This window comes from Camelina sativa, chromosome 12 (genome assembly GCF_000633955.1).
Source record: "Camelina sativa cultivar DH55 chromosome 12, Cs, whole genome shotgun sequence".
Taxonomy (NCBI): domain Eukaryota; kingdom Viridiplantae; phylum Streptophyta; class Magnoliopsida; order Brassicales; family Brassicaceae; genus Camelina; species Camelina sativa.
The window spans coordinates 20,262,635-20,286,448 of record NC_025696.1 but is presented as its reverse complement, the minus strand read 5'-3'; the positions used below and the strand labels follow the sequence as shown (position 1 = coordinate 20,286,448).

General features: G+C 41.4%; 1 protein-coding gene across 1 annotated transcript; it reads right to left on the bottom strand.

Moving 5' to 3' along the window:
- LOC104719068 (serine hydroxymethyltransferase 4) lies at positions 94–20,336 on the bottom strand. Its single transcript, XM_010451845.1, has 5 exons — positions 20,329–20,336; positions 1,678–2,415; positions 785–1,175; positions 584–685; positions 94–490 (listed from the first exon to the last, which is right to left on the bottom strand). Exons 2-5 carry the CDS (start codon positions 2,353–2,355, stop codon positions 246–248), a joined length of 1,416 nt encoding a protein of 471 aa, XP_010450147.1. The 5' UTR covers positions 2,356–2,415; positions 20,329–20,336; the 3' UTR covers positions 94–245.

Here is a 23,814-nt window from a genome sequence, read left to right as displayed (position 1 = left end):
TAAAGCTGAACCGGGGAAAAGAGAAAACTCGCTGATATTATTATTAAGAAAGCCAACAAAATACAACAATTTTGAAAAGAAGACAAAAAAACATTAAAGATAACTCAAGAAAAACCTTTTTTTTTTTTTTTACTATTTGTTTCTTCATTTCTTCGCCTTTAAAATTCCAATTAGGCGATCCTACAAAAGCATTTTATATATATGGTAGGTAACAGAAGATTACTCTTAGATCAAGAGAGAGATCTCTACTCCTTGTACTTCATCTCAGACATGAGGAATCCAGGCATCTCATAAGAGGCCGAGAACTTCTCAACGTCAGCCTTGAGCTGCTCGAGATCTTTGTTGTCCACCAAACCCTTGTTGAAGTCCTTCAACAACTTACCGAACTGCTTCTGGATGTCCAATGTCAATGTCACTGCACGGCTCAGGAATTCTCCTATCTGCTCAAAGTCCTTCTCCACCAATCCTCTTGAGGTCATAGCGGGTGTACCTACAAAAACACACATATTTCTATGTTAGCGAGAGCCAACAATGAGATTCAATGGCTGGCTATAGTCATGAACAGTTCAGAACTCCGTCTTACCGATTCTTACACCTCCAGGAGCAAGAGCACTACTGTCTCCAAATACTGCATTCTTGTTCAATGTAATGCTGCACAGATCGCAGAGCTTCTCAACCTTGTTACCTAGCAAAAGCAGATTCATATAAAACATCAGGACTAGTTCCATATATAACATAGGGTCACAAAGGTGGTTTTCTTTTCTTTGAAATATTATTCACTCACCGGTCAATCCAAGAGGGCGAAGATCCCAGAGAACAAGATGGTTCTCAGTTCCATTGGTCACAATCTGGTATCCCTTGCTCATCAGGTAGTTTCCAAGGGCAACAGCATTGGCTTTCACCTGTTTTGCATACACCTTGAAACCAGGAGTGTTGGCCTGCTTCAACGCAACAGCTAGAGCACCGATCTGGTGATTGTGGGGACCACCTTGAAGTGCAGGGAATACAGCAAAGTTGATTTTGTCCTCAAAGTCATAGACTGCACCCTCGGGTTGACCCTTCTTGGCTGGTTTTGGACCCTTCCTGTAGAAGATCATACCAGCCCTTGGACCCCTCAAACTCTTGTGGGTTGTGGTTGTCACAACGTCACAGTACTCAAACGGGTTTGCAGCTTCCTGTAAACATGATCAAAACTCAATCAGTTCTGTCGGTGAATGCAAAAAAAAAAAAAACAATCTTGGCAACTAACATTAGTGTACTCACACCACTTTATCCGGTTGGTTTTAGTTACTGAATAGAATTGAAGATTTCCCATTGGTATATTCACTTACACATGCGAGTTGAGAAAAAGAAACAACGAGAAACTACATGGAACACACAAGTAAAATAAAACGACTAAAACAATGTGATATGATTCTTTCTTAGGAATAACCTCATTTGATAATACACCCTGAAAACACAAGACTTGAAACATGAATGCACACAGATATGAGACGAGACAGATCGCTAAATTGTAAACAGATATGAAATATGTGTAATTGAGTTTGATGTCAGAGTTCCACAAATCCAGATCTTCGTTCTAGACCATTCAAAACGCTTAACAAAACCAGATCAAACAATAAGATAAGGTATATGAAACACTAGATCAATACAAAAGAGAATAGGCTTATAATATACCTGAGCAGCAACGAGACCACTGATGTGAGCCATATCACAGAGCAAAAGAGCTCCAACCTTATCAGCAATAGCTCTCAATCTAGCGTAATCCCAATCCCTGGGATACGCACTACCACCACAGATGAGCAACTTAGGCCTGAAATCCAACGCCTTCTCTTCAAGCTTATCGTAGTCAATGTAACCAGTGGTGAAATTAACCTTGTAGGGAAGACTCTCAAAGTAGATCGAAGTCGCAGAGATCTTCTTACCACCAGATGTATAGTAACCATGAGTCAAATGACCACCTGAAGGCAGATCAAGCCCCATGATACGATCGTGAGGCTGGAGCAGAGCGGTGTAGGCGGCGAAATTCGCCGGAGATCCAGAGTAAGGCTGAACGTTAACGCCCCATTTCTCCGGATCGCAGTGGAAAGCTTCGAGAGCTCGCGAACGGCAAAGGTTCTCGATCTGATCGATGAACTCGTTACCTCCGTAGTAACGGTTACCAGGCATGCCTTCGGAGTATTTGTTGGTTAAGGCGCTTCCGAGAGCTTCGATGACGGCGAAGGAAGTGAAATTCTCGGAGGCGATGAGTTCGATTCCTCTACATTGACGACGCTTCTCCTTCTCGATCAGGTCGTGGATCTCTGGATCTACGGTGGTGAGAGGGGTGTTTCCCCATGAAGAGACTGGTTCCATCCTTTGGATGTGTTGTTGGAACGATGGATCTGAGATTGAGAGAGAGAGAGAGAGAGAGATCTGAGATTGAGAGAGTGAGGGAAGTGGGAAGAGAGGCGGTTGGGTTTAAAAGAGGAGAAGAAAGTGGATTAAATTACGGATTTGACCTTCTTTTGCTAATTTTGGTGTTGGTTGGTTAGGTGTGTGTGTGGTAGGAGAAACAAGCGGATCTGTTTTGACTGTTTTACCCTCTTACTAGTACCTTTCCCTTAATTAATCATGATTAGATAACTACTTAATACCTGAGTGCATTTAAGGTTGTTTTGGGTAAATCTCACTCTCAGATTATTTTTTTCAAATTTGTTTGTAGAAAAATTTACAAATATTTAAATTTTTTATTATTAAGTCACAAAAAGAAAAAAAAAATGTTTATAATTCAGAAAAGTGAAATTAAAATTGAAATAAAACATAGTGAAAAAGGCTTTGAGGGCCCATGGAATTGATTCAGCCCAGTGTTTTAATTACGTTTTTGACAAGAAACTGAAAACTCTTATGGTTTCAAATGATCGTTACATCTCTTTCCCAATATGGTTGGCGTGTTAAATTAGATCTTATGAATTGATATTTTGATGCAAAGCCACTTAACCAACGTTTCAACATTGTCTACCACGAAATTATTAGCCTGGTTGTGAATATTGCAACAATTTTGGGTCGTTACTGTTTTGCAGTCTTATGTATATGTTATTAGTCCATATAACACATTGGCTACAACTTCTGTTTCAAAGAAACCGCAACCAGTTAGTGATAACTTTATCTATGTAATCTTCTCAAGAAGTATTTTTGTATTTATAGCTTCATTAGCTTAGAAATTAGAATGTCATAATCTTACTGAATATCAAGAGCATGATTTTTATTATTTTCTGAAATATTTGTTATGTAGGTTTAAAATTTTAAAAAAAAAACTTCTCGCAGTTGCTCTCTACGTAGTGGATATCCACCTATAAACGGTAATAGCTTCAAAAATTTGAAGACACACCTATAAACAGTGACGAACTAAATTCCCTTTAAATCTCATGTTTACTTATAGCCAAAATAGTCAATAAGCAAATTTTACTCGCATATTCTTGTTAACGATATAAGTGGCAAATGAAATATGTACAAGTTGTTATAACGGTATAGTTTGATGTTTTAGGGTATTTTCTTTGTTTCTAAAAGATTGAATTTCTCAAAAAAAAAAATTTTCTTTTTTTTTTTTTTAATTTTTTTACTCAAGTGAGAAAGAGGAGAGATGTGAAAAAAAAGAAAAAAAAAATACAGATTTAAACAATCAAAAGAAAAATAAATAAATAGATTAATTAGATTTCTCTGTCTTAATATGTGTGAAAAGTCTTAAACATTAAACTATTAGAGAAAAAAAAATACAGATTCAAACAATTAAAAGAAAATTAAATAAATAGATTAATTAGATTTTTCTGTTTTAATATGTGTGAAAATTTCTAAACGTTAAACTATTAGAGAGAGGAAGTATCATTTAGTAGACAATATTTTTGTTGTTAATTGTTATTCGCTAATTTAAGTTTGTTTCTTATATTGGCTATCACCAAATTTATATCAAACGAGCCATTAAACACACATTTTGGTGAACAAGTAATTTGTGGGTTAGTAGTAGTAGTTGGTAGCATCTCTTCGGAACCTTTTTTCTGACGACATAGGAAGTACGCACTACACGATGGAGTTGTTATGGTATATATAAACACTGTTTGCTGATTATTATTTCATTGTTTCGTCTTTGGAATATAAACATGTAGTTAATGTTTGTTATACATAGAAAATGGCATATAACATGGTGATATGGGCCCGGGTTGGGGGAGGAGAGTTGGTAGTTTTGTATGTATGTGAGTCGGTGAGGGTCAAATTCGTCTTTGCATGTTTGAGATTTGGTTTTGTATGTTTGAGATTTGGTTTTGTGGTCATTAGATAGCAGCGTAGTGCCTCGTGGTAGTGGCAGATCTGAGGTCAACATGTGATGTGACCAAGATTTTCATTCAAAAAATTATTGCCAGCTACGCTACTGAAGTAGTATACACAAACACATAACCACACGTACAAACAATATATAGATGTTCTGTTAACTGCGTGAACTATTGTTATCACATAAATATATCTATAAATAAATATAGGTTATGTGTACAACACCATAAACATTAAATTTTGGCCAGAATCTGGCTTTAACTAATAATCGACATTGACCAGTATTGACCAGCATTGACCAGAAAAAATATTCAAAAAAATGTTTTTTTTCTTTTTTCTTAATAATATTTTTTTGTTTTAATGTAGTTTTGATAAATAAATAAAAAGATTAAATAATTTGTATAATTTCCTTACAAAAACAAAATAACAACAAAAAGTTATACAACAAAAAAAATACAAGAAAATTATATACCAAAAAAAATAAAAATTATATGACAAACCAAATTTGTAATATCTAGTAACTAATTTTGTTAATACAGAAAATATACCAAAAATAATATAATAAAACTAAACCACCAAAATTTTATGTGTAGTAGATTGTTTCATAAAACTATAACAAATATATACCTTTTCCTTTTAAAAATCATTTTTTTTATTTTGTATTTTTAAAGGTGGGGGTTTTAAATATTTTTTTTAACTTTTTACTTATTTATAAGATTATGTCATTTGAAATATATCCAAGACATTACCAACTATTTATTTGTTTTTAATAAGAAAAACAAAGGAAGAAAATAATAAAAATTCTATTTATTTACATGAAAGACATATATCAAGAAGATAGTTAAAAAACAAAAGTTGATTTTGTAAAATCAAAAGTTGATCTATTAAAAAAAAGAAATAGTTGGCAATGCCTTGGATATATTTCAAATGACATAATCTTATAAATATGTAAAAAATATATATATATATATATATTTAAAACCCGCATCTTTGAAAATACAAAACAAAAAAATAATTTTTAAAACGGAAAGGTATATATTTGTTATAGTTTTATAAAAAAATCTACTACACATAAAATTTTGGTGCTATAGTTTTATTATATTATTTTTGGTATATTTTATGTATTAACAAAATTAGTTACTAGATATACCACAAATTTTGTTTGTCATTTGATTTTTTTGGTACATAATTTTCTTATATTTTTTGTTGTTATATTTTGTTTTTGTAAATTACAAAAATCATTTTATATTTTTTATTTATTTATAAAAAATATATGAAAACAAAAAAAATATTATTTTTAAGAAAAAAAATGAATATTTTTTCTAGTCAACACTAGTTAACGCTGGTCAATGTCGTATGCCGGCCAAAATTTAATGTTTATGGTATTATACACATTACCTATGTTTATTTATAGATGTCCTTATATAATGATAATAATTCACGTAATTAACAGGATATTTATATTGTTTATATATGTGGTCATGTGTTGGCATATACTTCAAATAGCTCACAAACATTTTTCCATTTTCATTTTCTATACATAACAAAAAAAAAGTATACATAAAATAATGAATTTAGAAAAATTGTCCTTTTTCAGGTGAATGAATAACTCAGTTTTCCCCAAAAAAAAAAAGTTACTCAGTTAACGAAAATTCAACATTGTAACGTTAACTCAATTTAGAAAATTAAACGATAAGTACTATAAAATATTAGAAGTGAGAGTGTGAGAGTATGTACATATAATAAGTGTATAATCACGTTTTGGAGAATTTTTCCATGTGGGTAGATTAATAGAGGAGGACTTTTTTAATTGGGGGTACTTCACCAACCTCAGATTTCTAGGCTGCATAATTGGAAGTCCACCTAACAAAGAAAATAAAATACGAAAAAGTATATAGCCTTATGATATCGTTTCGTAACTAAAAATAATAATTCTTTTTGGGGTCGTGAATAATCATATGATAAAAGTAATGTGAAATTATTTTGTAACTCTTATTGAGGTGTCGACATGGTGACATGAGAGTGAGACTATTCTTTTACTAAATTAAAGTCGTACGATATTACTACTCCAAAAATATCTTCTTCTTAAGATATTTTATTACCTAGAAACAATCATTTCTTTCTTTTTATACTTCATTGTTTTGCCTAGACAAAGGAATGAAATACCAGATTTCAAGTTTTCAAGATAATTTTGTTATATTTTTGTGTGTTTGAAAGATGATTTTTCCAATATTTTATTACATTTTAAAAATATTTTTGATAGAGATTAATATTTTTCATATACTAAAAAATAGTTTTATTTTCATAAATTATTTTGTATTAAAAACCACTTAGTTCGGTTAATTCAAAAATTCCCTAGTTCTAGTTGTAAATAATATTCTTTCACGTTTTTTAATATTTCATATGATACTTTAAATAAATATAACCATTTTAATTTTTAACCTTTTCTTTTTTTAGATTTTGAAGTAAGAAAGGCGATTGTTTAGCTTTGATTCTCTTATGCCACGTATCATGGAAGAGTTGCAGGTTGCTAACCAAAAAAGTCCAAGCTATAATGATGGTTCATTAGTGCAACTTTCAATCTTCAACAAAATGCTCGAATTTGCCTTGTTGATCTTTTGACTCCAATGTTGGGATATGGGGTTTACCCAATATTTTAAAAGGGCCAAATATAAGATTTTTTAAAAGATAAAGCTCTATAGTTATAGATTTGGTCTATCTGGCTATAGAGGTAAAATCGTCATTTGTGGAAGTCACAGAAGGAGCCCTAGATTGATGGCCTAATATAAATACTAGATGTCATTATCAGAGCTCTGGATCCAAAATCTTGGCAATTAGAGAGAAAAGAGCAATTATTCTCGTATTAACTGCGCTTTAAAAAAAAGCAATTTGGGAACCGGAAAAAGTTATGAGAATGAATTTCAAGAAATGGTTCGATAAGAGGGAAGTTCCTCGGAAGGAGAGCAAAGATTCAAGGACGAATCAGTCCTAAGTAGGGGAGAAATGTAACGACCCATTTCCCTGGTACCAGCGGTACATGAGATGGTATGTACGCGGTACATGAAATGGTATATCCGCGTATCCGGAAGAACCAGGACGTATCCGGAAGGATCAGGACTTATCCGGAAGGATCAGGACGTATCCGGAAGAATCAGGACGTATCCGGAAAGATCAGGACGTATCCAGAAGAATCAGGACGTATCCGGAAGGATCAGGACGTATCCGGAAGAATTAGGACGTACTTTGTACAGACCTCGGGACGAGAATTGGACGATGTCGGACGATATCAAGACGTACGTTGGACGTATGTAGGACGAACCATGGGTCAGAAAGGACAATGGCCATGAGTTCGATGGATGATGGGTAATCGAAAGGAAAATGGAGAGTTCGAGACTACCGAAGTAGTGAACATATGTTTGAACTGAAGAAAAAGGAATCCTTGGCTTACATTGTAGATGATGCAGGCATGTAAGTTTCTGGATGAAAATGGAAGATTTCGGTATTTAGTCTAAGTGACAGTCCGAGTGGAAATGGGAGTGAAAGTCCTAGTGATAGTGATAGTGATAGTGAGAGTGATAGTGAAGTAGGACTATTTGGAAATGGTCGCATCGATGAACGATGGATCGGGCCGATGGACAAGGATGGATCTATTAGACTATGGACCGATGGATAGCCCGGGGGGAGGGAAGAATCGGTAATCTTGCGGAGATTTAAGACGACTCACAAAAAAGGAAACCCGAGAAAAATGGAAACTCGCGGAAAAGGCAAAGTTGGTCGGATAAGGATAGATGCGAAATATATGGGAAGTTAAGGGGCGATAAGGCTTATCGTTTTGAGGGAACTCGAGGCAGTTTAGTCGACCATATATAAAGGATAGAAACCCATAGAGAAATTCTCTAGAATTTGCATAAGACCTTTTAGCCGCCGCAAGAGAGAGAGAAGAGTTTCCATAGAGCTTGATCGAGAATTCCCTAAGTCTAGATCGAGAGAAGAACTGTAAGTCTTCTACCACCTTGATCCGTCGATAGTTTATGGTTCATACATCGGTGGTTAACGATGTTGATCTGTCCGTGTAGAGGCGGGGATCAGAATTGGGCATAGAAACCTAGAAATTAACACCGTAGATCGAAACCGAAGGTGAGTGCGTGACTGTGCCGAGTTCCATGGTTGATTCTCTTGACCCGTGGTTTATTTAATCTCGTCAAATTGCTTGTCTTGGTTAATGGTTAATGTGTTCTATTGCAATATGAATGGTGGTTGGTCTAAACGACTTAGGCAACTATCCTATGTGAATTGTTTGACTTGCGTGACTTGATTGGAATATACCTTGTGTCGGATTGAGATTGTTGACCTGAGCCTAGTGAGACGGGATGACCGCTCCACTAAGCAAATTTGTTTGCCTACGCCTCCTTTTTTATGGACGCAGGAAAAGAAAGGTACGGTGATCAGGATTTTAGTGCCTGACAAGCTCGTGTGACGGAGGCAAGGGAGGAAGAGGATGATGGCTTGGGTAGTTTAATTATGGGTGTTATTCTAATGATTGTATTGGTACCATGCATGGTGTTAAGAATGATTTGTTAAGGATAATTTGAATTTCTAAATTAATGAATACGTATTTTTAAGTTATATCATCTGTTTTACATATCCGTTGTTGCATATTGTTAAAAGAACGAGTAGGAATTTTATAGGCCCTAATAAATTTTTATTGGCCTGTACGGCGATGTATGGGATTTTAGGGTCGGGGTCTTACACTATCCCTCCTGATCCTGTAGCCGCTGGCAACACTCCGAATAACCGCGAAGCTATAGGCACTACGCCTATCACTCAACCTCATCACACATCTGCACGTGTTACTATCAACCAAGCTGCGCTCGATGAAGCCGTACGAAGAACCCTGGACCGGATGAGCGGTCAAGCAGTGCAAATAGCATCTCAGGGACAAAGTGACCACGCAAGGCGTCATAGGCGACAATCTGAGCCTCGACACGAACAAAATGAAGACGCAGAGGCGCCACACACTCTAGGAGCTGAGCACAACACTCCGCAAGCTGGGCACAACACTCCACGAGTTACGCACAACGCCGCTGCCATTCCGTGCGCTGAGCACCATGCTAATGGAAGGCCCCGACTCTCGTCGATCATCGTTGGACCTAATGGCGAGCAGGCGAGGGTACATTTCCGGACCAACCAGATGCTCGCGGATCAATGTGTTGGGCCGAATCAATACGAGAACGCTGAAAATTGCGCCCTACAGCAAGAACTTCAGCAGCTGCAAGCTCAGCTGAAGAGGATTACGTCCCAAATGCACTGAGCAACGAGTGCAGCACCAGAGCTAGAAACTATGCTGGCGGAAGCGCGACGCTCACCGTTCACTGCAAGGGTCTAAGGAGTTACAGTCAGGCACAACCCAGACAACAACAAGAACAGGCCAACTCCGTACGATTCAAAGGGAAGCCCCACATCAATCGGTCGTATTTCGCACCTAAGGAAGAAGATGCAGGAAGCTGTCAGCTGTTCGTCGAGATTCTATCCGGAGAGGCGCTGAATTGGTTTTCCAGACTTGAAGCCAACTCGATCGATGGATACGAAGCATTAACAAGTGCATTCCTTCAGCATCACCAGTGCTTCATGCGCGTGCCTGCGTCGAATACCGATCTGTGGATAATGTATCAGAAGCCTAACGAGCCATTACGGACTTTCATGGAAAAGTTTAAGGGTGTCGTATCCCAACTCGCCATAAGTGATGATTCCGCCATCGGTGCGTTGAAAAACGCGCTCGCTCGTGGCACTAGATTCAAGGATGACCTAACAATCTTGCCCGTCACAAGTTTAGGCGAAGTACTTGCACGTTCGAACCGATACATTGAAGTCGAGGAAGACAACGATAAAAGGAACCCGGATCAACCGAAGTTGGTCGAAAAAGTGCCCGAAAAGGTCCCAAGCTCCAAAGGCAAAGTTGTAGACGAGTACTACGAGCCACGCCAGCATTACAACCGGGATTAGGCTCGAGGTGAAAAAGGAAGGAAAGCGATGATGTTCGCTATCGATGGAAAAGAGCAACAGCAGGGCAAGCCTTGGAATAAGTACTATCGTGAGTCCGATGGTCCTAGCTACAAAGGCAAACGTGGCTACTGCGAATTCCACAAACTTTGCAGACATTCCACGGAAGAGTGCAAGACATTTCAATTGCTTTTCTTCACAAGTACAAGAGAGGTGACATTGATGTGGAACGAGAACGGAGAAAGGTTAACACACACAAAGAAACCCCGTAGTGTCTAGAAGACGAGCAGCAACATGACAGGTGGCGCGAAGAAGAAGCTGCAGCACAAAATGACCGAGCACGGGAAATCGCTCGCCTACCTCCTCCCCCTTAACGAAACCATGATGCGGTAGAACGCGATGACCCACCGGCTCCTCCCTGAAGGATACACATTATCATGGGCGGCTTGTCAACATGCCGCGACTCTGTTCGGTCAATCAAAGCTTACTGCCGCGAAGCAGAAATAAAGTGCAGCTGGCCCGCCAATAGCAACAAGTTCACACAACCCTCCGATCCTATTACCATTACTGACGAGGATGCACAAAACGCAAGTCCGAACAACGACCCGCTTGTCATAGAAATGGTGATTGAGGAAAGCTCGGTGACAAGAAATCTCATTGACACGAGGAGCTCGGTGAATGTGATATTCAAGGATGTACTGATCCAAATGGAGATTGATCTACACAATAAGGTCCATGAAATGCAGCCTCTGAAAGAATTTGACGGAGACACCATTATGACTGTCGGAACCATAACACTCCCAATCTACGTCGGCAGCATGATGCAATGCATCAACTTCGCAATTGGAGATTGTGCGTTGACTTCACTAATCTCAACAAAGCCTGTCCGAAGGATAGTTTTCTTCTTCCACGCATTGACCAGCTCGTCGAAGCCACAACTAGATAATGATGCACAAGGATGACCGAGAGAATACCGCATTTATTACTGAACAAGGCACATTCTGTTACAAAGTCATGCCCTTTGGATTAAAGAACGCAGGGGCAACATATCAGCGCCTAATGAACCGGATGTTCGCTTGTCAACTTGGGAGGACAATGGAAGTATACATTGATGATATGATCATCAATTCAGCTCAGGCCGCCGATCATGTTGCACATATGTAGCAGTGTTTTGAGATACACAACAAGTACAACATGAAACTGAAACCGGCGAAATGCACGTTTGGCGTCACTTGGGATGCCTAGTTACGAAACGCGGTATAGAAGCAAATCCAAAGTAGATTTCGGCGATCATCAACCTTCCATCTCCAAGAAACACCCGCGAGGTACAATGCTTTACTGGGAGCATTGCCGCGCTGAATCGCCGCGCTGGGAGCATTACTGGGAGCATTGCCGCGCTGAATCGCTTCATATCTCGCTAAACGGACAAGTGCTTACCATTTTACTAGCTCCTTCGCGGAAATAAACGTTGTGATTGGGATGAGAAGTGCGAACTGGCATTCAAGCAACTGAAAGATTACCTATCATCTCCACCAGTCCTAGCCAAACCTGAGCAAGGAGAAACTTTGTATCTCTACTTCGCCATCTCTTGTTCGGCTGTAAGTGGCGTACTCGTCAGAGAAGATCGAGGAGAGCAACATCCTATCTTCTACGTGAGCAAGACTCTCGATGGCGCCGAACTCCGGTATCTGACTCTTGAGAAGCTCGCATACCCAGTCGTAATCTCAGCTCGCAAGCTCCGCCCCTACTGCCAATCTCACACTGTTGAACTCCTCACAAATCAGCCACTGCGAACAATCCTTCACAGCCCAAGTCAATCAGGCCGCCTGGCGAAGTGGGCAGTAGAATTGAGCGAGTACAACATCGAGTACAAAAACTGCACTTGCGCCAAACCACAGGTTCTCGCGGACTTCCTCGTTAAACTCTCCCCCGAACTAGAAGCTGACTCCCCTCAACCCGAGATATGGACACTTCACGTAGATGGCGCGTCATCAAAACTGGGATTAGGAGCAGGAGTACATCTAAACTCGCCAACTGGAGAGGTATTGGAGCACTCGTTCTGTCTTGCCTTTTCCGCTTCAAACAACGACGCTGAGTATGAAGCACTAATCGCTTGATTGCGTCTCGCGCACGGAATTGGGGTCAAGAAGATCCAAGCTTACTGCAATTCTCAGCTTGTCACGCATCAGTTCAGTGGAGATTATGCAACAAGACACGAGCGTATGGACGCCTACCTCTAGGTCGTGCGCGACTTATCTCAGAAGTTTTAGTCCTTTGAGCTCGTCAAGATTCCCCTAAGTGACAATGCTCCAGCCGACGCTCGCTTCAACTTCCGATCCCGATCTCCGAAGAGTCATACCAGTCGAGAGTAATTGATCAACCAAGTATCAACGTCAACTTGTTGCCACCCGCTCCAACCACATTTTTTGAAGCCGCACCCTCAACACACACATCAGCAAGCCCGAGCAACATATTAGCAGCCTCAACAGCAGCCCCTGTGGCACCAGCAGCCACCCCAGCCCCAGCAGTAACAGCACCTAACTCAGCAGCCCCTGCTACTCCCTCTAACGAAGATTGGCAAGCGGAAGTCATCCAATACATAGCTGACGGAATAAGTCCAAAGGATAAGTGGGAAACTAGAAGATTGCGCGCTAAGTGCGCACAATACACAATGTTAGACGGCAATCTATTTCGTTGGGATCCAAACGGTGCTCTTCTCATCTGCGTCGACACAATGGACGTCAACGACATGATGCGTGAAGTCCACGAAGGTGCTGACGGCAACTACTCAGGCGAGCGTGCTCTAGCACTTCGAATCCGTCGCAATGGACATTTCTAGCCAACCATGGTCACTGACTGTACCGCATTCGCAGCCAAGTGCGAAAAGTGTCAACGCCACTCACCATTCATCCATTCTCCGACTGAACTTCTGCGAACAACGTCACCACCTTACCCTTTCATGCGATGGGCGATGAATATCGTTGGTCCGTTAACTCCGTCTAATCAAAAGAAGTATCTCCTGATCATGACAGATTATTTTACCAAGTGGGTCAAAGCGGATTCATATGCCACGCTTGAAGCCAACGAAGTCCAGAACTTCGTTTGGAAAAACATCATATGCAGGCATGGACTTCCATACGAGATCGTATGCGACAACAGCCCCCAATTTATTTCCCTTTGGTTTGAAGGATTCTGAGCCGGCTCGCGGATACGCCTGAGTAACTCAAGAAACGCCTCGACGCGAAGAAGGGTCTATGGGCCGACGAACTCGACGGCGTCCTATGGTCTCACCGAACTTCACCGCGCATGATAACTCTCTAATTTACATGTTTTAAGCATCCCTTTTTGTCCATATTTTGCATTGTTTTTACCCTAACCTTAGTACTTTTAGGTCATTTACTGTAGGAATCCACATTTAGGGTGTTGTGTTCTTGCATTTGCATATTTTAGATGAAAACAGGTGCATAAGAGCCAAAAATGGGGCGGAACAAGGTCGAATCCGAGCATGTACCTGAAGGAGCTATGGAGCAGGAAGAACAGTCCAAACACCAACTCGATCGAGGAGGATCTAAGAACAGAAAGAACAATCCGAGAGCCTACCTGAAGAGTAAACCGAGCTAATCCTTGTGCACCCCATCGAGCAGACCCTCGGGCAGGACTGGGAAGCTAGGGTTAATGGGTTTCTAGGGATGGGATAGATGATTTTGTGTTCTTGATCGGTTCGGATGTCTTAGCTTTGAAATTTGTGTTTTATAAATTACCTTCTAGATTGGTTTTCATAATGCTATCAACAGACCGAGATGTTGAGATTAGATCTAAGGTGTTTTACCATCGAGAGGTATAGATGAAATGCATGAATCAATCAATGCTAGAGATTTACTCACTTAGCCTAAGAGATTAGATGAGTAAGGGGTTTATTGACAATAATGAATCGGTTTGTATTGCCTGCTTGATCATGTTTCTCCAACGAGAGTTGGGTAGGGGAGTGATCAAGGTTGATTGTTTCTACCACGAGAGTGTTTTAACAAGATTTTAGAGATTCATTATCGAGGGAATATTTGCTTGAGGCATGTAGGACATCCATATTGGTCAGGAACATTTAGGAGTCGATTACCCCATCCTTAGGAGCTTTCGTATTTAGATTGTTTACATTTTATTCATAACTCGATCCCTTACCCGAACAGGTACACGATCACCTACTTCGAGTATACCTTCGAGATGTTCTTGCCTATCTTGTTTACTCGATCACCCTACCCGATCCTGTACTCGAATGCTTGCATCGAATGCTCAGGTCGTATGGTTCTTGTTTATTTGCTTTCTTTTGTTTATTTTAGGATTGTTAGATCAAACCCAACTATTGCTTGGCTGGACTTTCATAGTTTTGATTGTATCTTATCTGCTATCATAACAACCATTTGGATTGATAACCCTTTGTACTACAACTGCATAGGGAATTGATACCATGGGTGAAAATCATGTTATCAATTTGGCGTCGTTGCCATTTAGTTGAATTTCATTTGCTACGTTTAGGATTTCAGCACTTGCTAGATCAAGTTCTATCTTCCATTTTGGTTTGGTACTGACTTGTTTACATTCGTGTTTGCTTGTTTTGCATTTCAGGTACAAACCCGAGTACCCACCCGACCCGTCACTCGATCACTTGGATCGAGTTAACCCTCGTGTACTCACTCGGTGAACTGTTTGTGCATGCAAACACGATCCAAAGGTAGGCAACACTTGAGTCCTTACATAGACAACATCGACAGACCTAGGCTACTACGTCCACAACAAGTCCAGCAACCACAAACACCAACGATTGAGGAGGAGATGAATAATCAGAATGGTCCACCAGCTCCTCAAGCACGTACCAACATAGGAGCAGGAGATGCTCCATCTACTCACACTCAAAGACATGGCATTGTACCACCTGCTATACAAAACAACAGCTTTGAGATCAAGAGTAGTCTCATCCAGATGATATGGAGCAACAAGTTTCACGGATTGCCAATGGAGGACCTATTGGACCATTTGGATGAGTTTGATAGGCTCTGTAGCCTCACCAAGATAAATGGAGTTAGTGAAGATGGATTCAAGCTCCGGCTTTTCCCATTCTCTTTGGGAGACAAAGCACACATCTGGGAGAAATCACTCCCCAAGGAGTCCATCACCACTTGGGAAGCATGCAAGAAGGCATTTATAGTCAAATTCTTCTCCAACTCCTGAACCGCAAGGCTGCGAAATGACATTTCCAGCTTTGTTCAGAAAAACAATGAGACGTTCAGTGAAGCTTGGGAACATTTCAAGGGATACACCACCAGATGCCCTCATCATGGATTCATCAATGCTTCATTGCTAAGTACACTATATCGAGGAGTAGTCCCAAAAATACGGATGTTGCTGGACACCGCAAGCAATGTTAACTTCCTCAACAAGGATGTCGATGAAGGCTGGGATCTCGTTGAGAACTTAGCTCAATCTGATGGGCATTACAATGAGGAATACGATCTACTGGAGAAGAAGATGCCAAGTACAAGAGGGACATAAAAGCCCTCAGTGACAAGTTGGATAAGCTCCTAAGCCAGCAGCAGCATGTCCATGCCATCTCAGAGGAAGAGCAGTTTCTGCAACAAGATGGGGAGAATGCTCAGCTAGAGGATGTAAACTACATCAACAACCAAGGAGGTTACAACAAAGGGTACAACAACTACAAACGAAACCCGAACTTGTCCAACCGTAACCCCAACGTTGCTAATCCCCAAGACCAAGTCTACCCATCAGGAGTCCAAGGGAACCAAGGTCAGCAAAAGGCTTTTATTCAATACAATCAAGGCTATGCTCCTAAGCAGCAGTACTCTGGAAACTACCAACCAATTCCACCACCTGGATTCCAACCACATCAAGGCCCGCAGAACCAATCCCAAGAAGCTGATCTACGCGGACTGGTTCAACAAATGATACAAAGTCAAGCATCGGCTGGACAATGTCAAACGTTTGCCGAGATGAGAAACAAGATCGATTCTGGATACAACGACTTGACTGTTAAGTATGACTCTCTCAACACCAAGCTGAGATACCTCGAGGGCCACCACAACAACCAACCAACTCCAAAGATCAACCAGCTTCCAGGCAAAGTTGTTCGGAACCCAAAGGATTATGCCACTGCCCAAGCCATTTTCCTTGATGATGATTATGACGACTACCTCACTCAGGACAGTGATGTTCAAGATGGGGAGACTATGGATCACTATAGGATAAATGAGGCCAAGTACTACATATCCGAGTAAGAACCCAAGCCTTTACCCGAGGAGACTGATCGAGTCAATGATCGAGCACCGGGTCGAAAATCACAATCTGTAGAACTACCCGAGGTTGAACCCGATGACACACCCGATGGTGGTGATCGGATGATACATCGAGTAGATGTTCAGATGGCAGACCAACCTTAATTTCTTGAAGCAGCAGAAGGGGAAGTAGAGGAAAAGTTCAATGCTGCTCTTGACATCCAATTAGAGGCGCTTGCAGAGCGTATGACCAAGCGAAAGGTTCCACCTCCTAAGCTCTTGCCACCACACGAACTTCGAGAGGAAACATCAAGGAGACAGCTCAGCTGGAGATTGAGGTTAAGGAAGCTGTCAAGGAGATTGGGTATGAAATTCTCAGGAGTGGAGTGTGCTTAGACCCTGAGCTGCGAATCGAGGAGAAATTGGAGGATCCTGGCTCTTTTACTTTGCCATGCTCGATAAGACTTCAGATTTTCAAAAATTGCTTGTGTGATCTGGGAGCTTCAGTCAGCATCATGCCACTGTCAATTACCAACAAGATGGGTTTCAGCAGTTTTAAACCGAGTAGTATGTATTTGGTTCCAGCTGATAGAACAATCAAACATCCGATTGGGATCCTGGAAAATTTGCCTCTCAGGATAGGAAGAGTGGAAGTCCCTACTGATTTTATGATCCTTGACATGGATAAGGAACCAGATGATCCACTGATCCTAGGGAGACTATTCTTGGCAACAGTAGGCGCAATGATTGAGGTGAAACAAGGCAAGATCAGAATTGAGAATGTAGAGCATTTCAAGATGGAATTTGATGTCAAGAAAAGGATTAAAAGGCCAACCATTGATGGTCAAGTTTTTTCCACTAAGACAAAGCAGAGAAAAGTCAACCAACTTGAAGAAGTCAACACTACATTTGCTGTGGAACCCGGACAAGATTTGGAGAATCCATTGAATCAGCCTGCTACAGTGGAGAGGATTCCAGAACCTCTCCTTCCTAAATACCAAGCTTAAAGAGCATGAAGAGTCAATCTTAGTGACTTAAAACAAGCTCACTTGGGAGGAAGTCCCAAAGGTATATTTTTTATTATTTTTTTTTCTTTTAATTTATTTATTTGTTTACTTTGCATTATTTTCGATTTTACACATTTCTTCTAAAAATTAAAAAAATAATAATAATAATAAAAATAAGAAAAAAGAGAAGAAAGAGAAATTTTGGGGAACCCGAGGCTGTACCTGAATACATACCCGACGCGTTTGGTCGTGTTCCCCATCGAGTGGCGAGTGGAGTCCGAATTCCACAGCCCCAAGCTCACTCTCGGCGAAGCCCAAGTTGAAAACCCTAGAGGCAGCCACTTCTATTTAAAGAGGACTCTCTCTTCCCCAAGAAAAAACTGATAAGTCCAAAAAACTTTTAAACTTCTTTCATCTTACTTCTTCTCTCTCTAAAACTCGAGTGTTTTGAGATTTTTGGGAACTAACCCTATTGATCTCGAGTTTAGCTTTCAACTGCCGGGGCCACCCAAATGATCCTACCCAACGTCGTGTGCACCAAAGTCCGGTTAAGGGACAACATAAACTTCACACCCACCTTTGGAGGAGCTGTACAATCTGAAGGAGGAATCCAAAACTGAGGGAGAGCAAGCTGGGCAAGAACAGGGAGACAACTCGGATGAGTATGATTTTTAGGAGTATGTTTGCTCCCAAAAACAACCTGTTGGGATGAAGGAAGCTCACAAGAGGATCGACTGGCTGAAAATGATGATCAAGTTCCTAGACAAGAAGGTAAAAGACCTCACTGGCTCAGTGAAGGTAATGGGAGGACAGATCAAAGAGCTGCAAGACAAGGCAAGCTGTGCCTCAGCTCCCACTTCGGCTTATGCATCCGCATGGACGGGAAGAAGCGGACCATTGGGAGGAATCTGAGGATTAGCACCTCCAAAGCCTNAGCCCAAGTTGAAAACCCTAGAGGCAGCCACTTCTATTTAAAGAGGACTTTCTCTTCCCCAAGACAAAACCGATAAGTCCTAAAAACTTTTAAACTTCTTTCATCTTACTTCTTCTCTCTCTAAAACTCGAGTGTTTTGAGATTTTTGGGAACTAACCCTATTGATCTCGAGTTTAGCTTTCAACTGCCGGGGCCACCCAAATGATCCTACCCAACGTCGTGTGCACCAAAGTCCGGTTAAGGGACAACATAAACTTCACACCCACCTTTGGAGGAGCTGTACAATCTGAAGGAGGAATCCAAAACTGAGGGAGAGCAAGCTGGGCAAGAACAGGGAGACAACTCGGATGAGTATGATTTTTAGGAGTATGTTTGCTCCCAAAAACAACCTGTTGGGATGAAGGAAGCTCACAAGAGGATCGACTGGCTGAAAATGATGATCAAGTTCCTAGACAAGAAGGTAAAAGACCTCACTGGCTCAGTGAAGGTAATGGGAGGACAGATCAAAGAGCTGCAAGACAAGGCAAGCTGTGCCTCAGCTCCCACTTCGGCTTATGCATCCGCATGGACGGGAAGAAGCGGACCATTGGGAGGAATCTGAGGATTAGCACCTCCAAAGCCTCACAGGGCATCCTCCTACGAGCCCCAAGCAGAGGAGGATGTCACCAGACCAGATAGATCGCGAAGAAGCCACTCGAATGCCTATCTGATGCATAATCCGATGGGGTACACGATACCCTATCCGATGCCACCTCCGAGCACACATCCGGGTGACCACTCAGGTACTTTCCCTCCGCCTTAAAGTTCAGACCTTAGGGATTACAAAAAAAAAAAGAGTTAAAATCAAGGTTGTGGGTAGTTTTGTTCTAGGGGGTTTGATTAAAAAAAAAAGAGATGAATGAGAAAATGGTAGATTATCAAGAGTTAAGATTTGTATGCCCAAATTGTTCTCAATCTTAGATAGTTTTCACAACTGTCTAGCATTCCTTCTTTTGAGAGAAAACCACCCAAAAAAATTGTTTGAAGCCACCTTACCAAAAAAGCCTTACCCTTGAAACCGATTGAGCTTGATTCAGCTTCCATTTGCAAGAATTCGCCAAACACTTTAATGAATGTGGAAGAGATGTTCTTTGGAATTGCAAGTCCTTGCTGTTAGTTGGAGGTTGAACTAAATCGATGCATTGTGATAAGCATAGAAAAATATTTGTCAGTATGTTGATTGATCTTAGCACCATTAAACTATCATTAAGGACTATAGCTTGAATCCTTCGCTTAGCTCCAAAGGTTATGAGTCCCATTTTAAAACGGCACCCTCCTACTTCCTTGCTAGAGGAATAGCAAGATTTAAGTTTGGGGGTCTGATAACACTCTAATTTACATGTTTTAAGCATCCTTTTTGTCCATATTTTGCATTTTTTTTACCCTATCCTTAGCACTTTGAGGTCATTTACTGTAGGAATCCATATTTAGGCCATTTAGGGTGTTGCATTCTTGCATTTGCATATTTTGGATGAAAACAGGTGCTTAAGTGACAAAAATGGGGAGGAACAAGGTCGAATCCGAGCATGTACCCGAAGGAGGTATGGAGCAGGAAGAACAGTCTGAACACCAACCCGATCGAGGAGGATCTAAGAATAGAAAGAACAATCCGAGAGCCTACCCAAAGAGTAACCCGAGCTCATCCTCGTGCACCCCATCGAGCAAAGCCTTGGGCAGGACTGGGAAGCTAGGGTTAATGAGTTTCCATATATAAACCCCCCTCTTCTTCCTCTCGCCCTAGCACGCCGCAGACCCTCAGAACAGAGAGAGAGAGCTTCTGGGAGAGAAATTGAGCGACTCAAAACTCTTTTTACACTTTGTTAGGATATAATTTCATTTCCTTTTGCTTTTTCGATTATATACTCTTCCACTCTACTCTATTTTTAATATAATGCAATTTTCTTTTATCTATGCTCTTGTTTTTTCTGCAATGAGATCTGAGTAGTGAAACAAAGTTTCTAGGGATGGGATAGATGATTTTGTGTTCTTGATCGGTTCGGATGTCTTAGCTTTGATATTTGTGTTTTATAAATTCTCTTCTAGATTGGTGTTCTTAATGCTATCAGCAGACCGAGAGGTTGAGATTAGATCTAAGGTGTTTTACCATCGAGAGGTGTAGATGAAATGCTTGAATCAATCAATGCTAGAGATTTACTCACTTAGCCTAAGAGATTAGATGAGTAAGGGGTTTATTGACAATAATGAATCGGTTTGTATTGCCTGCTTGATCATGTTTCTCCAATGAGAGTTGGGTAGGGGAGTGATCAATGTTGATTGCTTCTATCAAGAGAGTGTTTTAACAAGATTTTAGAGATTAATTGTCTAGGGAATATTTGCTTGAGGCATGTAGGACATCCATATTGGTCAGAACACTTAGGAGTCGATTACCCCATCCTTAGGAGCTTTCGAATTTAGATTGTTTACATTTTATTCATAACTCGATCCCTTACCCGAACAGTACACAATCACCTGCTTCGAGTATACCTTCGAGCTGTTCTTGCCTATCTTGTTTACTCGATCACCCCATCCGATCCTGTACTCGAATGCTTGCATCGAGTGCTTAGGTCGTGTGGTTCTTGTTTATTTGCTTTCTTTTGTTTATTTTAGGATTGTTAGATCAAACCCAACTATTGCTTGGCTTGACTTGCATAGTTCTGATTGTATCTTATCTTCTAGCATAACAACCATTTGGATTGATAACCATTTGTACTACAACTGCATAGAGAATTGATACCCTGGGTGAAAATCCTGTTATAAGCTCACATCCACTGGATGAACCCTGTTCTCACTCGCATACGGCATGGAGGCACTCACTCCATCCGAAGTGGGAATCCTGACTTTCCGACGATAAATGCTTGTTCACAATCCAGAGCTGAACGACAAAATGCTATGTGACAGACTCCTTTCGTCGAGTAAGAGCGCGATCAAGTGTTACTACGCATCCAGAACTACCAACAAGCTGCAACAAAGTATTACAATCGGAAATTCAAGTCTCGCTACTTTGCCGAGGGTGATCTCGTCCTCCGCAAAGTCTACGAGAATACAAGAGAGAAGAACGCTGGAAAACTCGGGGCGCATTGGGAGGGTCCATTCTTAATCTCCAAGATCGTCAAACCAGGCGTCTATAGACTACTCGTGATAAATGACACCCCAGTCCCGAGATCGTAGAACTCCGCCAACCTCAAACGTTACTATTACTAAGCCTCCCAACGAGCAATATGAACTACGAATGGCCTGGCGCACAGTTCTACGTTCCGCATGAATGTAATGGTGAAATAATCCATACTTTACTTCAGTAAAAAATAAAAGCCAATTCCATACTCGCAAGCGCTCCGCATGGGTGTAGTGGTGAAATAATCCACGTCCTTACTTTGGTAAAGATTTATAAGCCGAGCCTAGACTCACAAAAAGCTTGCAGGGAGCAGAGTGAGTAAGCCGAAGACCCCGACTCGCACACTCTCGCAATTCTTGCAGCATCCACAGGGTAAGCCGGTCACGATTGACCGCACCTAACTAGTACGGCAAGTCAGTCTTGTCTGCTCTCAGCGTTACGGAGAATAACATATCCAAGGTAAACCAAGAGACGTCCTGCACCGCAAAATATGCCCTGCAACGACAAAAACATGAAAATTTAAAAGGGACTTCATCATAATGAAGGAAACAAAAATCGGCAATAATCAAACTTTGCGCAAAGATCATCAATAAAAAAGCAAAAGCAACCAAGTTTGTAATAAAAAATACAAGAGAAATCAATAATCGAGTTCGCAACGACATGAAAATAAATCCAAAAGCAAGAACAACAAGCAATAACACAAGGACATATCACTCGTTAGCAGCATCGTCGGCACCTCCGTCAGCAGCCTCCGGGAATGGCTCTAGATCATCATCAGGAAGCGGTGGCACCACAACTCTGTTCACTTTCGATTGGAACTCCTCTTCGCTAGCAGCAAGACGCACCATCCTATCTTCGTGAATAGTAACATTCCTGTTGATCATCATCAGTAGACACTGCCTAGTCCCGGTCACTTGGCTAAGAGTGAGTAAATGGGGCTGTCTCTCGCGCGTTGCAATCACGTGTGTCCTCAAACGGTCAATACGCTCTTGATGCGCCCCAATCACGACAACAGCCTTTGCGCGCTCCTGCTCTCCGCGCTCATCCCTCGCCTTCCTAAGTCGCTCCGACTCGGAAGTGAGCATTCGTTGGGACTGCTTAAGAGAAGACGTCAGCTCCTTGACGAGCGTCGCATTCTCTTTCCTCAATCGCTCAGCCTGAACAAACGCATCCTGAGCAAGCGTGGTCTCCCTCCTAGATGCATGCACCTTGTCCTCGTAGTCGCCAGTGAGAAGGTTTGTCCAGCTCATTGCCTAAAAGTTGAAGGGAAACAACTGTATTATGATTAAGTAACATGCAAACCAAAGCAAACTGAAGAAACATACTCTAACTTGAAACTGCCGATGAACACACTCCTCATACGTGGTTGGACAAACCAAATCGCCAGGAGCAGGAAGGGGGACGAAGTCACCATGAATTTTGCTGGCTAGGTCCGCGTAAGCCTGTGAATTGCCAGAGAATGTATGATCTTTCACGTCGTAGCGAAAGGAAAACGAGTGATCGACGCCCACGCGACCATCCTCCAGCATCACTTCGTGGACTCGAGCGTGACGCCCTCTTCCGGGAACGATCACCACCACTAGCTGCTGGAGCTTTCCCACGGGACGCCGAAGGAGGCTTCTTCGCAACACGGGCCGCAACAACTTCAGCAGAACAGGCATCTCGCCATCCTCATGCTCCACGGTGACGACCTCCATGCTGACCTCGGCGTTGGGTGCAACAACCTCGATCGCGACAACTAGCGCATCCTCACCATCAAACAAATCGGCATAGCATGGCATCGGGTAATCTCCCATTTGCAAACCAGTCCGCGAACCTGCAGAATGAATATAAGCGTAAGATACGAGAGCACACAAGTCTTGAGACGAAGGCAAGCAAAAATTCTAAACTTACAAGTCACGAAGTGCGAAAAGACGTACGACCACCACAAAGTCCCACTCACAAGAAAACCGGCAGCTTTGTCAACGATATCCAAATCACACGCAGCTGAAAATAGAGGATTACCTGCAAATATAAAAGAGGTACGGTCAGTAAACAGAATCAAAAACTAAAAGAACAAGCACCCAACCCAGCGACGACTACCGGGAGTCAAATTCCCGGCAGGAGGACAAGTCATGTCCGGATCTTCAACCGAAA

Excerpts from the sequence above, each read along its gene's own strand:
- LOC104719068 (XM_010451845.1), bottom strand. The coding sequence starts at position 2,355 with ATGGAACCAGTCTCTTCATGGGGAAACACCCCTCTCACCACCGTAGAT. Across the intron at positions 686-784 it reads TCGCCCTCTTGGATTGACCG|GTAACAAGGTTGAGAAGCTC; the intron begins GTGAGTGAATAA and ends TGCTTTTGCTAG. Across the intron at positions 491-583 it reads TCCTGGAGGTGTAAGAATCG|GTACACCCGCTATGACCTCA; the intron begins GTAAGACGGAGT and ends GTGTTTTTGTAG.